The 25,453-nt window shown below is 41.5% G+C and overlaps 1 protein-coding gene across 1 annotated transcript in view; it reads right to left on the bottom strand.

The window, feature by feature from the left end:
- Positions 1-25,453, bottom strand: part of trappc11 (trafficking protein particle complex 11) — an 84,478-nt gene that overhangs the window by 47,322 nt on the left and 11,703 nt on the right. Inside the window, exons 3-15 of the mRNA XM_034180891.1 lie at positions 25,257-25,426; positions 20,104-20,174; positions 19,696-19,810; positions 16,546-16,645; positions 13,629-13,702; positions 12,207-12,303; positions 11,089-11,222; positions 8,466-8,607; positions 6,901-6,994; positions 6,700-6,779; positions 4,028-4,106; positions 3,897-3,951; positions 1,382-1,527 (exon numbers count right to left, since the gene is read on the bottom strand). Of these exons, the coding sequence (XP_034036782.1) occupies positions 1,382-1,527; positions 3,897-3,951; positions 4,028-4,106; positions 6,700-6,779; positions 6,901-6,994; positions 8,466-8,607; positions 11,089-11,222; positions 12,207-12,303; positions 13,629-13,702; positions 16,546-16,645; positions 19,696-19,810; positions 20,104-20,174; positions 25,257-25,426 (1,357 nt within the window). The remainder of the gene's footprint in view (positions 1-1,381; positions 1,528-3,896; positions 3,952-4,027; positions 4,107-6,699; positions 6,780-6,900; positions 6,995-8,465; positions 8,608-11,088; positions 11,223-12,206; positions 12,304-13,628; positions 13,703-16,545; positions 16,646-19,695; positions 19,811-20,103; positions 20,175-25,256; positions 25,427-25,453) is intronic.

The raw sequence follows: 25,453 nt of genomic DNA, 5'->3' as shown, positions 1-25,453 counted from the left end.
TGACAACAACCATAAACATACATTTGGACAAAAGTCAACAAAGCCTATGGTGAAAGGTGCACCCTTCCTACTGTGAAACATGGAGGTGGATCGCTGATGTTTCGGGGATGTGAGCTACAAAGGCACAGGAAACGTGGTCAAAATTGATAACGAGATGAATGTAGCATGTTAGCAGAAAATACTGGAGGAAAATTTGCACTCAGCCTGGAAGCTGCGCATGGGATGTACTTGGATGTTCCAACATGACAACGATCCAAAACACAAGGCGAAGTCAAACCTGTCACTGGCTACAACAGAGTAAAGTGAAGGTTCTGAAGTGGCCATCTCAGTCAGTATCATTGAGCCACTCTAGGTCGATCTCAAATGTGCAGTCCATGCAAGACAGCCCAGGAATTTACAGGAACTGGAGGCTTTTTGCCAAGACAAATGGGCAGCTTTACCATCAGAGTAAATAAAGAGCCTCATCCACAACTACCACAAAAGACTCCAAGCTGTCACTGATGTTAAAGGGGGCAATACAGGGTATTAAGAACTGGGGTATGTAAACTTTTGATGAGGATCCTTTAGGGTAGTTTCTGTTGTCAATACGATTTATAAAGAGTAAACACAGTTGTTTGACAATAAATGGCTTCATACAACCACTAACCATGAGTGGAAAATGAGTTTTGTGTTATCATTCATAGTCTCTGAAAATGGCCAAAAAAATCAAAAATTCTTCCAGGGTATGTAAACTTTTGAGGACAACTGTATGATCAAAAATGTGATTCTGTTGAGTGAACCAACAGACTTTTATGCCTCAAGTTAATTTATACCTTAACGATCTTTACTTATACACAGCTATTTATTGTGTAAACGTGTAAAAAGCTTTGATTCCTTAAGTGTTTCATCCAGCAGCAGATTTGAAGATGAAAATAATCTTAATGACAAAGAGGAAGCAAATTTACTGAAGGTGTTATGTAGCGCAAAACAAGCTTTTAGCTGTCTTTTATATTTTCATGTGTTTAAAGTTTCATGTTAAACATCTCTAATGCCCCACCTCACCCAAACCCACTCAATGGCCCAGGATCACCACTGAATTCTCAAATAACATCAAGGGGAAATTGCTATGATTTATTTAATTCATTCAAAGCCTGATTTATGCTTCTGCAGCTCTGTAACTTCGTGTCATGCAGTGACGTGCGTGACAGTTTTAAAGTTCTCCGTCTCTGGATTATACTTTATTATGGACTAATTTGACCCTCAACAAGCTTTTCTTTCTACAATCATCACCTCAAATTCAAAGGTAACCTGTACAATTTCCTTTTTCCGACTCTGTGTTGTAAATTTGTGGACTTATCTGCCAAATGTATGTGATCCCGAAATGTGTGACCGTGGTGCTCACCTCTGCCAAGAAGCTCCATACAGTACATGAGGTAGTCTTTGACACTGGCCATCAGGTAGGCACAGCGCAGAGCAGTGGTCAGTATGGCCGTCAGGAGACCCCACCAACGCTCTGTGCGATAGTCACACATCACATAGTCCAACAGCCTGACAACACACAATGCAACAATTAATGCAGACACACACAGATTCTGTATGTTAATACTGAGGGGAAAAAAACCCCACAAATCTCTGCCAACCTGTGGAATTATTTAAACACACTTTACCTCAGGCTTTACTAAAACAGCAGCAGCTGAGACCTCATGAACAAAGCTTTACTGCAACCCACTAAGAAAAGAAATCCTTTACTGATTCCAGACACGAACCCCAACAACACACCAGCAAACAGACAGGTAGGAAAACATGACTAGACACACCCTAGGTCTAGAGGCTTGGAACAGAATTGAAAAGGACCAGTAGAACTTCCATCTACATCCAGACAAGCATTTACCCCCCAGTGAATATTTAGTTTGCTATGTCTGCTCCTCCCAGGTGCTCTTTACTTGCCTCTGTAGCCATGCCCACACACAGGTCCCCAGCAGCTCCCAGCAAAGTAAACAGGATGCTGGTATCAGTGTCAGTTCAACTGTGAGGGATGTGGACAAAAATCCTTTCTTGGCCTTTGGTCTCTGAGGGCAGGCTATGCCTGGAATGAACACTGTTCTCTCCTTCAGTCACCCTTTCCTGATACCTACATAAACAATCTGTGCATGACCTCCTGACCCCAGGTAAGGATTCAATCACCATTATCAGTAAAAACAAGTGCTGGGATAAAGAGAGCCTAGCCATAGATATAGACTAAGTAAGACCTGGGAGCAAGAGGCTACACTGGATCAGGAACGGCATTGTGAGTGCAAGTAAAGCTATCTCTGGAAGGAAATAACTACAGACCTAAAGCCCTGGTCCCACCAAATAATGAACAATGAATAATGAGCCATGTAGCATGTTTTTTGGAACAAGAGTAGGTATTCAACAATCGTGGGAGAATAGTGGCTCTGAGAGGCTCTTAGAGGCAGAATATTCGGCTACCGAGGTTCATCTCTGAGCGTGGCGCTAATTTCAAGAATTCCAAAATTTAGCAACAACCATGTGGGGCAGTTTGTGTGCGAGTTACTACGAGGACAAATGAGGATTTTAGAGGCATGTGCATGGTGAGGATGAGGCTGCTAAAAGTCCGTTATCCGAGCGCCTGGCAGCTATGAGGACCTGAGAGGCTATTTTGGAGAGACTCAGCCCTCTTGCGCACTACAATTCCACCGCTTGTGTGCCAGATGGTGTATATAAAATAATTATTTTGTAGCAGATTAATCCTTTTCTTTCAGAGCTTGGATGATGAAAACACCTCTAATTACTTCTAGAATCACAAAGAACCGTTTCATCCAGATCCCTTGTGTCCGTCTCTCCTGCTCCATGAAGTGGAGAACGTATTTTGGAACAGCTTAAAAGGTAACCATTTTTTATTGCAATAGCTTGGTAAAACAGTTGCATGTTCATTCCTTATTTATAAGCTGCTGTAATAGTATGTTTGTGATAGATTCAACATCTTGTTAATGGATCAGATGAGTTGTGCTCTGTGCGCACTGACGCAATGACTTGCGCTCAAGAAGAGCATTTATGCAAAACGCCAGCTCGCAAAAGAGTGATTTTGCAGTCAATAACGGACGAACACAAAGTTAAAAGTTGTATCACGGTGTCAAATGTGTGATAAAAGCCGCGGAAGAAATAAAGCCAGCGAGAAGGAGCGCTGAGGCGACTGTCCAAGAGCCTGTGGTTCAGTTCTTGCTGGTCTGGTGCATTTAATGACTCTGGAACACATTTGCACAGCAGCCTGACACATGGCGCACACCCGCCGGACTGTACTGGAGCATCTATTTTTGGACTGCGTTTAAAAAAAAATGTGACAACATCTTGAATGGATGCTGTGAATTGAAAACCCACACTTTAATGGGACCAAGAGTGGGAGGGCTGGAGGTTTGGACCAAACCCATGCCTAAACGTGCACCAATGTTGCGTTATCATGGCGCTACATGGATCATATGCGGCTTGACGTGGATCATATGCTGCAACAGGAGCCATTGGAGGCTGGATGGGGCTCAAACGACAAGTCAGTCGTGGTTCATTAGAGGGTGATACCTGCACATGTGAGGTACAGAGAGGAACACAGAGACTTATTCATAACGGATACGTGATAGATGAAAACGTGGCTCATTCTTCAAATGATCACTGACACATCCATGCGTGGCTTATTATTTATGGCTTATTATTCTGTGGGACAGAGGCTTAATGTGGACGTGACCCAAAGTTACTATGACCTGAGGCTCAATACACCTGATTTAAGACGCAGTATTCCAGAACGCAACCACAGTGACAGACCACATGCACGCTATTTTGGGTGGAGTACCAAGAGTGACTGTCAGGTGTGAAACGCTCACGATGACTTCACATTCTGAGCTGATCTGACCTGGGCTTTGACTTACTTGAGGGCTTTGGTGTAGTCCTGAGCATGGTAGTACTCCTCTCCCATCTGCACCACTAAGAAAAAGAGACCATCAAATGCACACAATGTGAGTGTTTGTTGAAACGTGCGAGTGAGCACACTGCTACTCACTGAGGTGACTCTTCATTCGAGGACACTTATACTTCTTAAACTGCGCAACAGCGTTGCTAAGGAGGGTGATGATCAGCTCCTGTGGGGCGCAAACCGAATTAACGAGTTTTAATACAACACAAACATGTAGAACCAAGAAGAGAGTCACAGCAACACAAAGGATCAACACGTGACGGAGATCCAAAGGAAGGGACACTGACCTATAGGGAGCAGCACACACACACACACACACACACAAATGAGTCAAAGCTCCTGTTCGTGTGAAAATAGAGCATGAACAGTTTAAGAGGTTACTGCCCTCATCAAACTATAATAAGTGCTGCTTCAGCACCTGTGACGGCATGACGGGGAGAAAACTCTGGTGCAGAAGATGAAACAAACAAACAAACACACACACACAAGCCATCACAGAAGTTCCGGTCAATTTAGTTTCCGATTCCACAAACCTGCATCTCTCTGGAAGTGGGAGGAAGGCGGCGACCCGGAGTGAACGCACACAAACTCCACACAGAAAGGACAGGTGGGAAGTGATCCCACAACCTTCTTGCTGGGAGGCAACAGTGATAACCACCATGCTGCAAGTTCCCCTTCATGTTTTTATTTCATTACTTTTCAAAATAATAATAAAAAAAAAAAAAGATTTTTTTCCATGTGGCTCTCATGGAGTATCTTCATGCTGCATTTACACGTAACGACGACAAGTCACAAATGCCACAAAGTACACATTCTTGGCCACTGATCACGAATGTGATGATTCGGGGCAGAGGCGTCAGGTGTCCTCAGGAACTGCTGCAACCTGTTACCACGCGTTACGATTAATGGCACGTGTTGCTGGAGAATTATCAGGAACCATTACGCACGGTCAAGAATAATGTTCCGTATTGTTGCGCGCTGTTGCACGTTATCGCACGTAACAGCGCATCGAACGAGGTAAATTGTCTCCAAACACATACCCATATTCATCCAACTGTTGCTAACAATTCAGATTGCTCCAGTTTTTCAAAAGAACTTTGTGACTGCATGCGTAGTTGGGCTCTGTGCCATGGAGTGGCGCAGAGAGAAAGAGGAGGACAGAGCCAGATGTGTGGCTTCATGCGGCTCTCGTCTCGCGCATGTGAGTCTCCTCTCGCTCCTCTGGTTCCTCTGGCTCAGACTCATCCTCCTGCTCATCGGTTACAACAGCAGGTCGAACACCTGCAGGAGCGTCCTGAGGAGCTTCAGCAGGAACTGTGGAACGACACTTGACTGACTTTGCGTCACTGTTCCTCTTCGGCGTACTGCATCAAACTGAATGCTGTGGAGCCGAGTTTAACTGTGCACACGTGACAGAAAACTGATTCGTCGTGGCGCGCAGTGAAATGTGACGCCGCGTTACAAGTCGTGTCAAAACTTGACAGTTTCCGTGTCACTTCGTAATAACGCGTGACAGTTTGGGCTCCAAGAACCATCACAGGAACCACTACGAACGTTGTCACGTTCTACTAAGGATCACTAATCATCAAGACGGATCAATACGCTCAGTTGCGACCTCCACGACGTGAGACGAAATGAGGGTGGTGTGTGACATTTGTGGAAGATGTTTTGACAAGCAAAAACATGCTCCACGAATATCAAGAATATCACGCACCAACACGCACTATTAAGAAACCTATTCAGATGCATTAAGTCCCATTAAGAATGTCAGGAATGTGTCACGAATGACAGAAAAATGACATTTGTAACATGTCTTGCTTATGTGTAAATGCACCATAAGTGCAGGTATTGAAAATGAGTAACATTGATGGGAGGCTGGTAGGTGTTTTACTTGTTAAAATATGTTCATCATCATGATTATTATTGCTATTTGCAACAATATCTTTAAAATATGTTTTTAAACCTGGGCCTTTACCCAAAAAGCCCTAAGGCGGAAAGCCCCCCTCTCCTTTCTGGCTACAGGCATGTAGCGTGCCTGTTAGCATGAGGAACACACAGACAATAAGATGAAAAAAAGGTCATGTATTCAAGAGGAGTTCACTGACTGGCCGGTAAGAAACATCACAAACATCGTCCATCAGAAACAGATTTGGTGCATGTTTGAAGCAGAATGTATATATTCTTTTAAAATGTACGTGGTGCAGGAAGGACTCATGCAGACGTGGACGTGAGCTCTGTCAGCACAGAGCTTATGAAGTGGAGACAGAACACAAACTGAGCCACGACTCGTGTTTAATATTTCCAGTAGCAATCAATTTAACAAAACGAATATATCGGGCCTGATTCTGATCGCTGTGGTTGGATCGGGACATCCGTTCAGATTTTTATCTGAGGCCATCAAATATGGTATTGTGAAGACTTTGCGTCCATCTGTCTGTCTGTGCTCAGCATAGGTCCAGTCCTATTACTGCCAGAGTCATTAAATTCACAGGGAACATTCTTGGGACACAGACCTTAGACAAGTTCAAAGTTAACCTTGACCTATTTTAAGAGGTTAAAATGTCACATTCTGTTTCAATCTGTTCCATTTTTTCTTTTGTTTTTTTTTTTTGAGAGGTGGGGATGACAGCCAATCGGAATAGGGCTGGTTCGTAATGTCAGTTGCAGAAACACCAGCAATCAGTGAATACAAACAAACACTGAGCCTCAGCGAAGAAGCATGGTCACGGCTGTGTGTCCATTAGATGTGTAACACTTACAGAATGTGGTACATCTCTCTCTTTAATCTGCAGGGCCACAATCCCCAACTTCTCTTTCTCTGAGTCTGGTGGATCAATACCTACAGATACAAACACAACAAAGTCACTCCAAAGGACAGTCCCCAAAACAAGACACAATGGGACATCAAACTGTCAGACTTTATCAGCTGTGTGTATGTGTGTGTGTGTGTATTCACATACTCTGATGTCCTTGTCTCCAGGCTCTCTGGCCATAGAAGTCCAGTCCTCCACTGGGTGTGTCCAGTGGGTCAGGGGTGAGATGACTCACTTCAACCTGGAACAAACAAAACAAAAACAGATGAGGAGACACTCAGTAACTGTTCTTGACCTTAAATATGAGTATTTAATGACACCATGGTGTTTTTTTTTTATATTTTTCCCCAGCAGCCAACAGAGTCATGAATGCATCTGCCAGTTTTCATTTCAACACCAACAACTGTAATGTAACAAGCCGTGAAATTTAGCCCACTTACTCAAGCGTGTCCACATACAGAGTGTGTGTGTACATATTATTTTATTCTTATTATATTTTGTTATTTAATTTTTATTTGTTTTTGTATTTTAATTTGAAGTGTTTTCACTTGCTTGTGTCATCCATGTATTTTAACGTATTTACAATTATATTATATACTTACATTGAATAAAATCATGCACACACGATTTTATATATAGATGATTTACCGCCCCCTACTGGAATGGCGTGTGAGTCCAGAATGTAAATATTAATGTCCATTGTTCAGTGTTGTGAGCTAATATATGTAGCTTCTCAAAAAATATTAATTGTAGCAACGTTCAGTTTTGGCGCTGTTCATCCTTCACCCAAAATACATAAACATGCCAAACAGCAAATGTCAGCTCTCTGCAGTTGCACACACACCTGTTTGTTTTTCTGTAATCCTGTAATCTGCTTTTTATTTGACAGAGACGGTGGAAGAAGGCATTAAAAGTACTACACTTCTACTTCAGTGGTACCAACATGAGACTTAACTTACTCATGGTAACAGGAACTTAAGACTTGACTAAAGTGACTAAACTAATTGAACTACAAAAACAATAACTAACAACATTGTTAAACTAACAAAAACCACAATAACATTTAAAACCTCCAAACCCAGAACTCCCATGGTGCATTGCAGTATAACATCCACTGTTTACTGGTTTGCTAAAATTGCTAATTTTTCCAAGAATCTTTGTCCTAAACACAGAGGCCACTTGGCTATTATAATATAGACTGAGGTGGATCCAGTCACACCGAAAACACCAGGTAAGTGTGTGAACTGTAACTAACAGGAATAGCATCATTAGTACGCACAGTGAGGAAAATAAGTATTTGAACACCCTGCGGTTTTGCAAGTTCTCCCACTTAGAAATCATGTCCCACATCAAATCAAGGCTACTGTACCAAATATTAACATTGATTTTCATAGGTGTTCAAATACTTATTTGCAGCAGTAACATACAAATAAATTATAAAAAAAATCATACATTGTGATTTCCAGATTTTTTTTTTTTTTTTTTTTAGATTATGTCTCTCACAGTGGACATGCACCTAAGATGAAAATTTCAGACCCCTCCATCATTTGTAAGTGGGAGAACTTGCAAAACCGCAGGGTGTTCAAATACTTATTTTCCTCACTGTAGGACAGTATTTTAGCGCTTTTAATAGATGTAGAGAGGAGTTTTCCACAGAGACAACAGGCGCAGCAGTGTATTTAGTGTTGTGGTACTTTTTGCAGTATTGGCACCTGACAGAGCTGCTGTGCCATCAGCTTTCTGTCCTGGCTGTAAATGGCAGCCTGCTGGTAATAGAAACCAGGATTCTGGGTCTGGATGGCCGTCAGACCCAACTTTATAGCTTCATCAAACAGCTCGCCAAATGATTGGAACCTAGAAACACACACACACACACACACACACACACACACACACACACACACACATACAGAGAATCAGATTGTAGCTGAGGGCGTTATATCCAGCCTGAGCGTTAGAGCACCTGATGGTGACAGTTACTGACAGAAGAGAGCTCCATTCCACCATTTTCACAACCATGTACCTTTTTTAAATGTGATCTACCCGGCTGCACTCATATGCACGTCCTTTACAGTACAGGAAGCAGATATTTTACAGAGGCACTCAACATTATCATTTATTCAGACTTTATTTAAAACATCCAGCAGTCTTGTTCCTTTGATTGACTCTGGCCAAATGTAAACCTTTCACACACTCGTGCACGTTAATCTTTCTTGTTAAACTGACTACACAGGGCAATATGATAGGATGTGACAGAACTATATCAAACCCCAGACTGGGGGTCGAACCCTAGTCTGGCCAGACAGTCACTGGTGGCCCTCAGGTAAGGTCCTTCATGCCCTAGTTGGTCCCGGTGTGTAGTGAGTGCCTTGCATGGCAGCACCCTGACATCAGTGTGTGAGTATGTCTGTGTGAATGTGAGGCATCATTGGAAAGTGGGCATGTGTTGTGGTTTGTTAATGACCCGGAGCTCAAACGTGCTGAGGCGGTTGCGCAGGTAAGAGAACACAGCTACTCTGGTTAGCTGTGTAGGCTAACAATTACCGACACGACCTCTCACATTTGCCTCGTCTTCCCTTCTCCACTGGGAACTGAAAAAACCTGCACTTTTCACGACTGCTTCGGTGATTGCAGCCAAAAACAAAACAGTATATAATTTTCACACGTCAAGTATACTGCGCAACATGAGCAGCTGTCCCCATAAGAGGTCAAATCCCGCGATATCACGCAGGATTCAAACAAGACTGTCCTGTCCTATTCACAATATGCTCCTCCCACAAGAACATTTAACCAATCCAACAACTCTTTTGAAGAACTGAAGAAGAAGCTGATGAAGATAAACATACGTATTAAAGGAACAGACACAAAGTGACTGGACCTTCTGGTGAACATGTTTGAAGGTGCAGGAATCTGTGAGGGTGAGTCAGCAGCTGAACAAGACATTCACATTCAACAGTAACTAACAACTAACATGAGACTCCAGAAACCTGCTCACGTCTCTGCTCTGAAAGAACATTTTACACCTCAGAACAAAAACAATTCTGCAAAGCACTTCTTTCTTAAAAGGAAAAGAAAACCCACTGATAAAATACAGCTGGGAAGATAGACTGTGCTATAAACTGACGATTGATGCGTATCAATGAAAATAAGGAGCTCTTACAACTGAAATATCCAGCTCGAAAGTTGGCATTTAAGCAGAATTCGATGATTTCATTGACACAATTTTAATCAATCAGAAAAAAACAAGATCCCTTGCAGCACTGCTGTGACGTAGCATGAGCACAGAAAGCTACAGGTGGAGAACATGCGATGATGTTAAAGTCCTCCTTTCCTCTCTTTCTCTTCTTCTCCCCTCTCTCTCTTCCTTGCACTCTCTCTCCTTGCTCTCACTGTCTCTCCCTCCATCTCTCTGTCACTGTTTTCCTGCTGAGCAAACATGAAGCCTTTCAACTGTAAAATAAACTAAATTCATCAGTGCTCACGGGAGTAACTGGGTAAACACTGAAGGATTTTGATGGTTTTGCCATTCAGCGGGGAGAAAGTGAATCTCTGTTCAGCTGTCCTCTTCAGCTGCGCTCTGAGCCACAGTGCCCCAAGCTGCAGCTGTGAAGCTGCTGATTTTTGTAACAATTCAGTTCATTTCTCGGAAAATCCGTGCTCTGCGGCACAGACCATTTGAACTCGAGACCCAGGTGGAAATTTGCCATTACTGGTGGATTAAAACACGTCTCTGGTGGGGTGCATGGAAGAAACAGCTCTCCTTCAGTGCAGAAACCTCCCTCCTCCCCCTCCTCTCCTCCCATGGGCTTGGGGTTGAGAAATTTCGATCTGCGAATTACATCTGTATTGGAATCCAATACAGATCCGGGATCCGGGATTTTGACTGCCGCTTACGTGCTTTGCCCCTTCTATACTGCAGGGCGACGCTGACAGAGTTGTGAACCTCTGTGCCCATGTGACATCACATATCGCTGTTATAGCAGCCAACATGGCCGCCTGCTGGTGGCTTTAGACCAACCATACAAAAACGCTCTTAACTTTAACATAAATGATCACACATGCCTACGACTTTTCATATGGACTTTCAATATCATAATCTACCAACCCAATCATAAATTATCAGTAGGTTTTATTTTCCTTTAAAAAGCATTTTCCCGCCGGTGCCAACAATATGGTTTTCCAGCCTGGAGTACATCACCTAAAGAACTGATCTGCACAGGAGGGAAACACACACAACTTGATGCTGTCGAGGTCAGTGAAGCACAAATCTATGAGATGTGTATTGAAGCAGTTCACTTCAGGGTGAAAGTGTGTTTGAGCGTGTTTGTGTCTCACTGTTTCGACATCCACGCCGCGTGCTCGAAGGCCAGCTCAGCACTGCCGATCTTCTTCTTGCACAGGTCAATGTGCTTCCTGAACTGGGCAATGGCATCCAGAGGAGTGTTATGCTGGAAACACAGTCGACAAATCTACACAGACAGACACAGAGACAGACAGACAGAGTGAGACACAGACCGAGTCAGAGTGAGACAGAGCCAAACAGAGACAGAGACCGAGTGAGATAGAGACAGAGTCAGTCAGAGACAGACAGAGACAGTCAGAGACAGACAGACACCGCCAGAGGCCGAGTGAGACAGAGCCAAACAGTGACAGAGCCCGAGTGATAGAGTAAAAAAAAAAACGGAGACCGAGTGAGACAGACACAGACAGAGACCGAGTGAGACAGACAGAGACATTTTGCACATGATTTTTCATAAATTTGCAAAAATCTAAAAAAAAAAAAAAAAAATCACATTGTCATTATGGGGTCTTATGTGTAGAATTTTTAGATAAAAAAATAAATAAATTTCATCATTTTTGGAATAAGGCTGTAACATAAAAATGTGCAAAAAGTGAAGCGCTGTGAATACTTTCCAGATGCACCGTATCAACATAAAAGTCAGACAATGGTCCCACCGCCTCACTCCTGGGCATTTAGTAGTAAATACTGCATGTTTCTGAGTACAATGGTAAGAATATTTGCAGGAGTTGAAAGGTGGAACATGGCCTTCAAACAGGCTGTGCTGCTGTTCTGACAATGAAATGTTGTATTGTGAAGCCGAATGAGGAGAATAGGAGTCATCAGCTGATACTGATGAGCTGTCTGTCACCGTGTTAACGCTAAACACTGATGACAACACTTAAAAACATTTAGAATATTTGTATGAAGTTTTTAAGACAAGCAGATGATCATAAAGCTGGCAGATTTGATGTAATCTGCTCAGTAACGTGTGTCTGTTTGTCCCTTCAGACACATATACAAACAAACAAAACTGTTTTTTAGAAGGTCCCAAAAACGTGCAGCTGTCAGTCCAAACAGCACCTCGTGCCTCCATGTGTGTTTGTCTCAGATACACATCAACCAACAATAACGGTCAGAAATCAAGCATCCACTGAAGCTGGTAGAACCGTACCTTATAGTTGATAAATCCAGCCATGGTTTTGATCTCCAGCATGTTGGTCTCGTGGGCTCTCAGCTCATGGATGAGACTGTACGCAGTCCTGTAGTATCTGTGGACACAAACACAGACAGCATGACCAAACAAAAGCATGCAGTTTGAGTACAAATGCAGCTTCAGTCTTTCAAAAACCTTTTACGCCTTTTCCCCCCAGAAACACTGACACAGTTGTGAGTTAGAGTTTTATGGTCAAGCAGAACATCAAAGGGTTTTCTTCAAAAGCAACAACAAAAAAGATTTAGTTCAAGTTTGCTGGATGTCACACAGGACACTCAAGCCTCGATCTGATCTGTTTTTTACATTGAAGTCCTCCTGTGTTCCACTGCACCATCACACCGTGACCGGCAGCACAACACACGAACAGTGTCCACTTTCTCCGATCATAGCCACAGAAGCCTGTAACTCCTTTAGAGTTTGTCGTACATGTTTTGGTAGCTTCCCTCACTTGTCTTCTTGCATGCTCACTCAGTTTTTGAGAGCTGTGTGTACCAAACATACTGACCATACAACACCGTACTGTTGGTATTTCTTCATGATTGATGGAAATGTTCTTCAGCTCAAGACTTGGACATGTTCACCCATCCATCCTGATTTGCCGGAAGAAAACTGGCTATACAAATGATGATTTAGTATAAAATCATCCAACTGTGCCAAGAATTATGTCGTGTACATTTCCTCTGTATTTTTAATTTCACTATTTTAAAGCATTTTGTTTTTTTGTTGTTCAATTTGGAATTTTATTAAATATTCTAATTAAATAAAAATGCAGAAGTTGCATTTATTTCTAAATATATTTAAAATTTTAATTTAACTTTTATTTAACCAGGTTAGTCCCATTGAGATCGAGACCTCTTTTACAAAGGAGACCTGGACAGTTATAAAGCTTCCAGTTCACCTAACCTGCATGTCTTTGGATGTGGAAGGAAGCTGGAGCACCCGGAGGAAACCCACACAAACACCGGGAGAACATGCAAAGTCCACACAGAAAGGTGGGAATTGAACCCATGACCTTCTTGTTGTGGGGCAAGAGTGCTAACTACTAATCCACTGTGCTGCCCTTAAAAATCAGGGCTCAACAATCTTGACCAGAAAAAGAAGTAAGTGTGCATCAGGCCCTGAGGCTGGTTGGTGTGTGTTCATCTCTGGGTTCCACAGTGTCAAGCGGACGAAAGTCTACAAGTTTAAGGAGTTTTAAGGTGGATTAATGTTTCAATGAAAACAAACTGGGGGTACAATCAAACTTTACTGTTGACCAAAAAAAAAAAAAAGTGTATATTTACACACACAGTTCAATATTAACCACCTCAGAATGACTCTGGACGTTCAGAGAGACTTCAAGTGACAAGCTCGAGTGTGACTCCGTAGAACTGGACTTACTTGAGAGCGTTCTGGGTGTCCTGTTTCAGCTCACTGAAGAAGGCGATTTTAAACTGATGTCTCACAAACAAAAGCTGGAATCAGCAGAAGACGAGGCAGAAAGAAAGAACAGTTCATTTAGGTTCATTTGATGCGACATTATTTATTTTTCAGACTGTCTGTCAGTAGACGGTGTAAATATCTGAAATATGGTGTGAGTGTCAGCTGCTGCCGTTTGGTTGTGAAATGTGGCCATTTGAAGACTGCCATTTCAGAAACATTCCACAAAGTTCTGCAAAAATATTCTTGAAGTTAGCAAGATAACAGCAAACTGCAAGTTAGTGGATGAGTGAGGTAAAACAAATCTCAACATCTGACATAGTTTGAAAAATGGTAAAACACGAGAAGCGTCCTGCAGCTGGTCTGGGCTCACCACAAATACGACTGATGCAAGTTGACAAAACTCAACTGCTGATAAATGGACTGCATTTATATACCGCTTTTCCATCCGCATCAGCCGTTCAAAGCGCTTTACAATAATGCCTCACATTCACCCCAATGTCAGGCTGCTGCCACACAAGCTGCTCACTACACACCGGGAGCAACTTGGGGATTAAGGACCTTGCCCAAGGGTCCTTAGTGATTTTCCAGTCAGGCTGGGATTTGAACCGAGGATCCTCTGGTGTCAAGCCCAACACTTAACCACTAGACCATCACCTCCCCTGCTGATCTTTAAACAAAACTGGAAGGTAGAGGTGGAGGAACCGGATGCACATTCTACACATTAGAATTTAAACAAGACTCTGAAAGAGAGAAATATTTATCACTGCTTGGCAAAAAAAGAAAGAATAAACCTTACAAAGTCAAGGTGTGGTAATAAACAGACTAACAGTTACTGCTGCACGCTTTCAAACACACAGTGTGAACATTATGTCAGAATCACAAGCAGCAGGATGACGACTTCTGTTATTGATCTTAACGGAATGCTTCATGACACTGAATGAAAAATAAAACATATGAAAGTGTGTGTGTATGTGTGTGTGTGTGTGTGTGGCAACTTTTTAACTCCACTATCAAGATGAGCAAAAATTCTCTCACAGAATAACGAGATTTTAAACCATGATACTTAATATGCAGCAGAAATTCAAATTGAGTTTATCTTATCAGTTTATTATTGTAATTATTTTCTTTGTATTTTTGCCTCCGCCCAACATTTTCGACCATTTGTTTGTCTGTTTGTGAACAGCCTGTAACCCACAATTTTTCATATATTTTTATGAATTTTGTTTTTACTGAAGATTCCTATTCTGATGGGCAAGAAGTGATTCAGTTTTCAAGGTCATAGGTCAGAGGTCAAAGTCAGGAAAAATCTTGGAAAATTAGAAAGATATTTAACAAATTTTCAAAAACTCTTAACTGTCAAAAAAAACCTAATTTCTTTCATATTTGACACCATTATGTTGGATGGTATCCTTTATCGACTGACAAAGTTTGATCCGGTGTCGCGGACCGAATGGTCCACCCTGCCTTCACTGCACATGCGTCATTAGCCTCCGTTCTCTGATTATCACCTCGTTTCTGCTTCAAACTGCACTCCAGTTATCATCTATCTCATCTCAGTGACAGGTATCTGAAACTTTTGTACAACACTCATTTCCACATAAATTCAGCATTATTTCATCATAAAAGATTTTGGAAGCAATCAGAGTGCCGCGGCTACACGAGCTGCTAGCTGATGCGTTCACTGCGCGTTGGTCATTTCAAAGCGTCACCAAGTATGGCCTGCTTAGAACTGATTTTTGAATGATTTAAGAGGTTTTACCTTGTCATCTAATGGTAAATAATCCCATTAATCGATTTGATCGCTTTGGGTGAAGAGACTCTGTCTCAGAGCTGAGAAATGACGCATGCGCAGTGAAGGCAGGCGGACCCATTTTTAGAGGCGCACCGTTCGGTCTGCAACACCAGATCTGATCTGGATTGTGGATTTGTCGACATTTAAATTTAACATTGAAAATCCCATTTAATGTATATTTTGCATCATATCTCAATCAAAAGTGCCTCAGACACACTCATTTTTCTGTTATGGATTTACCTACACCACCAAAATTGGATGGAGGTTCCAATTTTATGCCTTTTTGTCTGTCTGCCAGGTGTCAGTCAGAAACCAAGCACCAAAAAGCAATGACAAACTACATAGCAGACATAACCAATGTTCTGTGAAAATTATCTGAAAAAGAATTCAGAAACCCAAAAAGTAGAAAAAAAAAGTCTAACACCACAAAATACGCTGATTCAAGTGCATAATCTTAATACATACTCCTAACATTTTATCACTTTTAATTTCTTATGAAAAGCTAAATTAGAATGTTTATGAAATTCAGGACTTTAACCTTAAGTTAACAATTTGTGTAATTCTTCATTTTTCGTGTTGGTGGAGGTTATCGTTGTGTCAACGCGGTGCTCCAGTAACTAGTTGGGTTTCCATGTTTTTTTATGTAGGTTTATATTTCATGGTACATTTCATACCTATGGTGTGTATTTGCCATAGTTTTGAAAGTTTCCTATTTTGTGTAACTGTTTCTAGATGTTTTTTTTTCCTTTTAGACTTAGATGACTTTATTCATCCCACCAGGGGCAATTAATTTTAGCAGCTTGCATACTGGCACACAACACACAGTAACCACCCAATACACAAGATACATAGAAAATAAATTAGCCATAAAAAAATACCATGGGATACAGTGTCATCACAACAATTTGATATTAAAAAAAACCTACAAAGAGTTTAAAAGACGAATAGCAGAGGGAATAAAAGATTTTAAAAAACGGTTCGTTTTACAGACAGGTGATCCCCCTTTGTACTGAGAACTTCTCTCAAATCCTACCAAGGTGTTTTTTTTCTTTTTCTTTAGAAAAAGAAAAGAATCAAACAAACCTGATGTGTTGTTTTGTTGAGGAACTCTTTGTGTGATTTGACACGGCGGATCTCGGTGTAGTAGTACGTCTGAGCGTGTTCATAGAAGGCATTCTCCAACCTGCAGAACCACACAACAGCAATAATAAGCACATCTGAGGAAACGTCGGTATATCGATGATTATCTGTTCCAAATTCTGTCAATCCACCAGCAGTCATTCGATTTGTGATGTCTGCTCTGCCTTCAAACAGCCTCAGGTGGTGCTAAAAGTCTGTATTTCATCAGCGGGATCAAAAAGAACCGAATATCAGAAATTACAGTTTCAGCGGTAAACACGTTCTTCTTAAGAGAATTAAATGTACATATAAACATTTCTCAGTTTTACAGTTGTGCTCAGAGGTTGACAGACCCTGGCAGAAGGTGGAACATTCTTTGAAGAAAACACGAGTCATCAAACTTTTATTTTAAAGGGGTTCAAATTAAACCAGAACACAGCAATTAAAAAAGAAAAAAAATGAGATGATCCCCCTTTGAAAGCTGACATACCTTTAGATTTTAAATACTGAGCACTGCCCCCTTTAGCATCAATGATGGTTTGTGATGTTCTGTGATAGCTGTGGATGGGTTCATGTATTTTCTCACATGACAGAGCTGACCATTCCTCTGAACAAAAAGCATCTGTAAGTTCGTGAGTCATCTTGCATGAAATGCACATTTAATATCTCCCCACAGTGGCTCAGTGATACTGAGGTCAGGAAACTGTGGCGTCCAATCCAGAACCTTCACTTTTTTCTGCCGTTATTGCTGAAGAGTCAACTTGGTCCTGTGCTTCATCCCCTAATATTTCCTGTTGACTCCTCTCCAAAAGCAGCGTTTATGTTTGTGACCACAAAGTTGAATTTTGGTCTCATCACTCCAAATGACTTGGTTCCAGAAGTTCTGAGGTTTGTCTCTGTCAGAAAAATTATGCTCATACCATCATAACACTTATGTTTTTATCATTAATATTTTATTGTCATTTGTTCTGCATCACATATCTTATGCATGCTTATATTTTTTGCACTGTGCTGTGTTGCACGTCTCTGTTAGGATTGCTGGCCTTGAATCGAGGAAAGTTCTCGTGGGATGACAGTGAAACAACAGAACTGATGAGCACCAGTCGGTTCCACATCCTGCCTGGAGACGGGTTGTTTGATGGGAAGAAAAGGGAGTATAGGCTAGCAATCCAAACAATCCCACAGATAGGACATGTAACAGAACTTTGTTCAACAGCTGTACAGGATGTTTTGTACATGTGTATATATATATATATATATATATATATATATATATATATATATATATATATACGTTTTTTTTAACTATATGGATATATATATATATATATATATATATATATATATATATATATTCACTTTTTGCGAGACCCGCATTCACGTTTGAAGAGATATTTTTTCAGTATTCATGTTTTGCAATTAACGGTTTGCGGATAATTCACGATTTGCAGCTGATTCACATTTTGGGGGTTAACACACCTGAACAACTGCCGAGACACGAGTGCATAATTTAGCCAAGTCGGGAATTCCCGTCTCAAAGAAGACAATCACTAGAGTCCTGGGCACGGATGGACTGTGAGGTTGCAGACCAAGAAAAACTCCACTTCTGCAGGAGAGACACCTTCAAGCCAGACTGAAGCATGCTAAGGACAACCTGGAGAAGTTTGTCCTTTGATCAGAAGAGAGGAAACTAGAGCTCTCTGGTCATTGAGACGTTGCTCATGTCTGGAGAAAGAAGGGAGAGGCGTTTAACCCAAAGAACACCGTCCCCACAGTAAAACATGCGGTGGGAATATGATATTGTGGAGATGCTTCAGTGTGTCTGGAACTAAGAATCACCTCAAGGTGGAAGGAATCAAGACCAAAGAAGGATATATGAAGATTTTGAAAAGAAACCTCAAGCAGTCAACGACCCAAAACATACGTCACTGCTGTTGAAGAACTGCCTCCATAAGACCAAAGTGAACGTTACTGACTGGCCTGCGTAAGGCCCTGACTTAAATCCCACTGAAAATCTATGAAGACCATCAAATCTGGAGGATCTTGAGAGATTCACCGAAGAAGAATGGGCTGGGATTCCTCATGAGAACTGCAACAAATGACTGCAGGCTGTTATCCAGCAAAAAGGACACACAGTTGACTATTAGCATCGTGGGGGATAATAATTTTAACCCTGGTAGTTTTTGCTTTTTGTGAATTAATTTTGAAAATTTTGACAAAAATGAAAAAATTTCGTAGGGCGGCTCATGATTTTGTCCTCATCTGAAGAAAAATATTAGCACCTGTTAGCCATGAAAACACTCGATCAAGCTTAAGTGTTTGTGCACGGTCGTCACCTGCATAACGATGCAGGAACGCTGATAACTCAGGATTTTCTCAGTGTTGAATCATCCAATAAGCTCTCAGAGATTTTCCTGCAAAGCACTGTTGGAAGAGATTACACTGTTGGTTTAAATTTTCAGAGGTTTAGATGCTGTCGACACTTTGGGTGGCTGGAACCAAGAGAAGGGAGAGTTCTTGCATAATGCTCATGAAGCAGCAGCTCCTGTCCCGGCCTCTCTTCTATGTGTGAGTTCTGAGGTGGAAGGACAGAGTGCGCGCTCAGATGGTGTGATTCTGCTCCTTTCTTTCATTTGTTCAGAGCGTCTCTTCTGCTGCAGTCTGAGCAGTGAAAATGGAACAATCAGGTTGACTATGACAGACGGTCCAACACCGACGTAACACAGAGTGGACCAACAGGTGCCGCTTTCTCCGCATGTCAAATTCCAATGGGACTGAACTCGGCCATGCACGCAAACACGTGCATCTATCTGATCACTTTTATTATAGAAATGATGCATGTGGATTGACTGATTACAACGATTCCACTGACTGGAACTCTTCAGGCAGTAAGTGTAGCTCATGTTAAACACTGTTCCATCACGTTGCCCTCATGTGATTCACAGAACCCTCAGAGAGCGAGACAGAACAAAAAAAAAAGGTTTTTATATCCCCTACAAGCCACTGCAAATCCATGTCGGATCTGCTGCAGTGGCCCCGACTGAAGAAAGAGGGAAGCCGAAGAGCCTTACTGTCACGGACGTGTAACTTCAAAGCTGATGAAGTGATACGGACCTGATGATGTAGCCCACGAGATGGTCAGTGTGCGGCAGCACGAAGAGACTTTTTCCAGACAGATCACAGGAGTTACAAAGAGCTGCTGCTCTCTCTGATGCCACCAGATCCTCTCCTGTACAAACGACATCCATGGCTTAAATCAGTCAAAGGAACAACACAACGACAGTTCATGTCAACAAGAGTTTATCCCGCTGCCTGAAGTCTGACGCTAGTTCTGTATCTAAGTATTCAAGAGAAAAAAAACAACACTTTTTTTTAGGTGTAACTGTTAGATTCTGCCTTACTACTACATTTTAATTGTGAAGAGCTTTTCAAGAGTTGACAGTTACTGCTTACTAGGACATGTTTTTGTCCTGCCAGTATGACAGTATGACAGTTACAATGTGTTGTGACTGAGCTTTGTACCTGGAGGCAGAGGAGTTTTCTTCTGGATTAGAACCACAGCCACCTTAGTATTCCTGCCCTGAAGACTGGTCCTAAAAACAACAAAGAACTTGTAATTCAATTTACTGCAATGCCTCAACACATATTTTGTCAAGGACACAGACAGCTAGCATGACCAAGATTTGAACCCAGGTCGACATATGGGCAATCAGCCACAGTCCAACTCATGGGTTTGGGATTAGTGGTTGGGGTTAGAGTTAAGGTGTTTGGGGTTAAGGTTAGGGTTATGAGTTAGGGCTAGAGCCAGGTTTAGGGTTAGGATTAAGTTTAGGTTTAGGTGCCTAGGGTTAGGGTTAAGGTTAGGTTTAGGGGCTGGGGTTAGGGTTGGGGATAAGGGGCTTAGGGGTAGGTGTTCAGGTTAAGGTTAGGGATTTAGGGTTAGGTGTTGGGGTGGAGGTTAGGGGTTAGATTAGCGTTACAGGGTTAAGGTTAGGTTAAGAGGCTAGGGTTAGGTGTTGGGGTTAAGGTTAGGGGTGTAGGGTTAAGTGCTGGAGTTGAGGGTAGGGGTTAGATTAGGCCTAGGAGGGTTAGGATTAAGGGAAGGTTACGGTTAGGTAGTTTAAGGGTTAGGTTTAGGGTTAAGGTTAGGTTTAGGGGCTTAGGGTTCAGTGTTGGGGTTGAGGTTAGGTTTTAGGGTTGGGGGTTAGATCAGACCATCACTGCCCTGCCCCAGTAACAGACCTGCTCTACAAAAAGTAAGAAAACATCTCAGTCTGTGTTCAGCTTTGAACTGTGTAATGCCAAAAATAACAGCCAAAGACAGAAAACAAACAAACAAACAAAAAATTTAACTTCACCTTGCAAAGACAACATAAGCATGCAACTCCAAAACCACTTGATGCAGCATAAAACAAAGTAAATACCTCCCCACATCAAATGGCTGGGATGGTATGGGAAATGAAAATAAAAAAAATTCTTTGAGTTACTTCTACTTCATTGCAGACAGACTGAACCCAATATAATTCATGTTTTGTGTGGTTGACCTCATTTACAGTGGGGTAAAAAGTATTTAGTCAGTCCCTGATTGTGCAAGTTCTCGTACTTAGAAAGATGAGAGAAGTCTGTAATTTTCATCATAGGTACACTTCAACTGTGAGAGACAAAATGAGAAAAAAAAAATCCAGAAAAATCACATTGTAGGATTTTTAAAGAATTTATTTGTAAATTATGGTAGAAAATAAGTATTTAGTCACCCACAAACAAGCAAGATTTCTGGCTCTCACAGACCTGTAACTTCTTTAAGAAGTTATTCCGTCCTCCACCTGTTACCTGTATTAATGGCATCTTTTGGAACTCGTTATCTGTATAAAAGAAACCTGTTCACAGCCTCAAACAGTCAGACTCCAACCTCAACCATGGCCAAGACCAAAGAGCTGTCGAAGGACACCAGGAAGAAAACTGTAGACCTGCACCAGGCTGGGAAGAGTGACTCTACAATAGTCAAGCAGGTTGGTGTGAATAAATCAACTGTGGGAGCAATTGTAAGAAAATGGAAGACATACAAGACCACTGATAATCTCTCTCGATCTGGGGCTCCATATAAGATGTCATCCCGTGGGGTCAGAATGATCATGACAACGGTGAACAAAAATCCCAGAACTACACGGAGGGACCTGATGAATGACCTGCAGAGAGCTGGGACCAAGGTAGCAAAGGCTACACACTACGCAGAGAGGGACTCAAATCCTGCAGTGCCAGGCGTGTCCCCCTGCTTAAGCCAGTACATGTCCAGGCCCATCTGAAGTTTGCCAGAGAGCATATGGATGATCCAGAAGAGGATTGGGAGAATATCATGTGGTCAGAGGAAACCAAAATAGAACATTTTGGTAAAAACTAAACTCGTTGTGTCTGCAGGAAGAAGAATGCTGAGTTGCATTACAAGAACACCATACCTACTGTGAAGCATGGGGGTGGAAACATCATGCTTTGGGGCTGTTTTTCTGCAAAAGGGACAGGACGACTGATATGTGTTAAGGGAAGAATGAACAGGGCCATGTATCATGAGATTTTAAGCCAAAACCTCCTTCCATCAGTGAGAGCATTGAAGATGCAACGTGGCTGGGTCTTCCAGCATGACAATGATCCCAAACACACCGCTCGGGCAACAAAGGAGTGGCTCCGTAAAAAGCATTTCAAGGTCCTGGAGTGGCCAAGCCAGTCTCCAGACCTCAACCTCATAGAAACTTTGTTGAGGGAGTTGAAAGTCTGTGTGCCCAGTGACAGCCCCCAAACATCACTGCTCTAGAGGAGATCTGCATGGAGGAATGGGCCAAAATACCAGCTACAGTGTGTGCAAACCTGGTGAAGACTTATAGGAAATGTTTGACCTCTGTCATTGCCAACAAAGATTATGTTACAAAGTACTGAGTTGAACTTTTGTTAATGACCAAATACTTATTTTCCACCATAATTTCCAAATAAATTCTTTTAAAATCCTCCAATCTTTTTTCTCATTTTGTCTCTCATAGTTGAAGTGTACCTATGATGAAAATTACAGACCTCTCTCATCTTTCTAAGTAGGAGAAATTGCACAATCAGGGACTGACTAAATACTTTTTTACCCCACTGTAAGTTGTTAATATATATAATAATATATAATAATAATAATTATTATTATATATATATATATATATATATTAATATATATCCATTCCTGCATTTCAAACCTGCAACACGTTCAAGTTATATTGGGGCAATTTAGAGCTCGTAATGAGGTAAAAAGAACATTAAATCTTATTTTAAACAGGTGATGCGAACAGGTGACTGTCATCATGATTTCATAAAATCATGAAAATGAGATGAAAAATGAAACGACAGCTCTGTAGTGTTGTACACCTTCAGACCTGTTTGCAGGAAGAATTGGACCAAATAATACCTGAAACACCGAACATGAAATATATCTTGGGTTCATACTGTCTGCAATGAAATAAAAGTCCAAATAAATAGAAGAACTGCTGCATGTTTTTTTAAATTTGCATTTTTCCCCATTCCGTCACAATTTTTTTCTGATCTAAGGTTGTATTCACTGGAAGTCAACTGTAAGATGCACAGTGTGAAAACAGCTCAGTATTTTAAGGGCAAATCAAATCAAAGAGCAAATGTCAGAAGGGCCATCTGTCTGAGGAAAAGTAAAATTCAACAACGTTACCCTGCGCACAGAAGCCTCGACCTGACCTTTGGCCATTATACATTATACAAAAAAAATAACATTTTATAACACCAAATGCTTCACAGTAAATGGCAAATATATACAACAACAGGGCTCTGAGTGCACAATATCACCTGCTGGCAAATACTGCTTTGGTACAAGTGCTTGCTCCATTCTGCTAACATTTAAAGTATGTGATAGGTGACTTAACTAAGTGGTCAATTCATCCTCTCTCCTTGATAGGAAGAGTCGGTGCAATAAAAATGTCTGTTCCGTCTAAAATTATTTATTTTTCCACGTCTCCCAATTTTTTTTTTTTTTTTTACCAGCTATGTATCTTAAGAAATTGGACTCAGTCATCTCAGCAAAGGCAAAAAAAAAAAAACACAGTTAAAAAGGGAGAGCCTACAAAAGTATAAGTAGGGGCGTGGGCTGGTACTACCCAAATTTCGTTTCTACACTGAAAAAAAATTGGAGTGATATTTACTTAAAAAAACCTAAGCAAGATGCTCAAATTGCTTTTCAATAATGGCTCTCATTCACCCCAATGTCAAGGTGCTGCCATATAAGGCGCTCACTACACAACAGGAGCAACTAGGGGATTAAGGACCTTGCCCAAGGGCCCTTAGTGATTTTCCCGTCAGGGTGAGATTTGAGCCAAGGATCCACTGATCTCAAGCTCAATGTTTAACCACTAGACCAGGGGTGCCCAAATTTGGTCCTCGAAATCTACCTTCCTGACACTCTTAGTTGTCTCCCTGCTCCAACGCACCTGAATCCAATGAAAGGATCATTAAAAGCCTGCTAACAAGTCTTGCATTGGATTCAGGTGTGTTGGAACAGGGAGACAACTAAGAGTGTCAGGAAGGTAGATCTCAAGGACTGAACTTGAGCACCCCTGCACTAGACCATCACCTCCCCTTAAAGATCAGATCCCCAGATCTTCAAATTACATTTAATGAGGCAGTATGGGTTGATATAATTTGAGGAACATTCATTCATCTTTAATCTGCTCCAGACATTCTCTTATTCAATTTAAAGTGGTTCACCGGACACACCTACACAAATTCAAACTCGCCAAAATCTATCCTCAAACTGACCCAACGTGCAATAGGTGTAAATCAGGGGAAGCTACACTGATAAATATGCTTAGGATTTGAAGCACTTTCTACTGTGCTTGCAACTAAAATAACCCCACACCTGTTAATTTTGCTTTTTGGGGTCACCCCAGAAGGACTAGATTTACCAAGCGGAGGTCGTAGTCTTCTTGCCTTTTTTATCCTCTTAAAATGAGAGGAAGCTGCCCCACCCACCATGTCACACTGGATAAAAGATGTTTTGTCCAATTTAAACCTTGAAAAAAAAAGAAAAAAAAATCAGGTGTATGATGAAGGGCACTGAAAAGAAATTTTATAAAGCCTGGAGGCCGTTCTTGTTTTTTTGACCAACCATCAACACAGATTTAGGAGTAGTTTTTGTTTAATGACATTTTTCTTTGTTTGAATGATATTGGTTGGTTATGAGTATTTATTTCTTATGCTTCTTGTTTACAATATAACTATGTGCCTTTAAAGTGACTGGGTAAATCCACACGTTCTTCGTTGTCGGGAGGGTTTTTTATTTGTATTTGTATATTTTGAAAAGTTCAATAAATATATTAAACACTAAAGTATGTCATAGCTGATTTCAGAATGCAGACACCAACTCATGAAACTGGCAGTGTCTAGGTTTGTTAATAAAGGGTCAGAATTCTGCCAAAAAGTGTCAATCTTGTACATTGTTACAATATGCGTATTACCAACCTGTAAGAATAACTTGTACCAAGACTCGCAAAATTCCTCCTAAAAGTGTGAGAGGAGTTTATTTCAGAGCGCTTATACCCTTTTTGAGATGGACAGACAGACAGAAATGGCCACAACATAATCCCCCTTCAGGCCTTTGACCAGCAGGGGATAACGACACCCACCTGACAATCTCCACTTTCGTGGCGCATTCAGACTGTTTCTCTTTCCACTGTGGGTCGTCCCAGTCCAATTCATAGAAGAGAACAACCAGAGCTGGAACCAGATTCAGATGTTTATTCATCCAGCCTGTTTTTAAAATGCCTTTCGGGATGTACCACTCATAGGATGTTCGCTGTACAGACAAAAGAATATAGACAGC

Source organism: Thalassophryne amazonica, chromosome 11 (genome assembly GCF_902500255.1).
Source record: "Thalassophryne amazonica chromosome 11, fThaAma1.1, whole genome shotgun sequence".
NCBI classification, from domain to species: Eukaryota; Metazoa; Chordata; class Actinopteri; order Batrachoidiformes; family Batrachoididae; genus Thalassophryne; species Thalassophryne amazonica.
The sequence above is the reverse complement of the archived record's forward strand: the minus strand, read 5'-3'. Positions and strand labels throughout refer to the sequence as shown.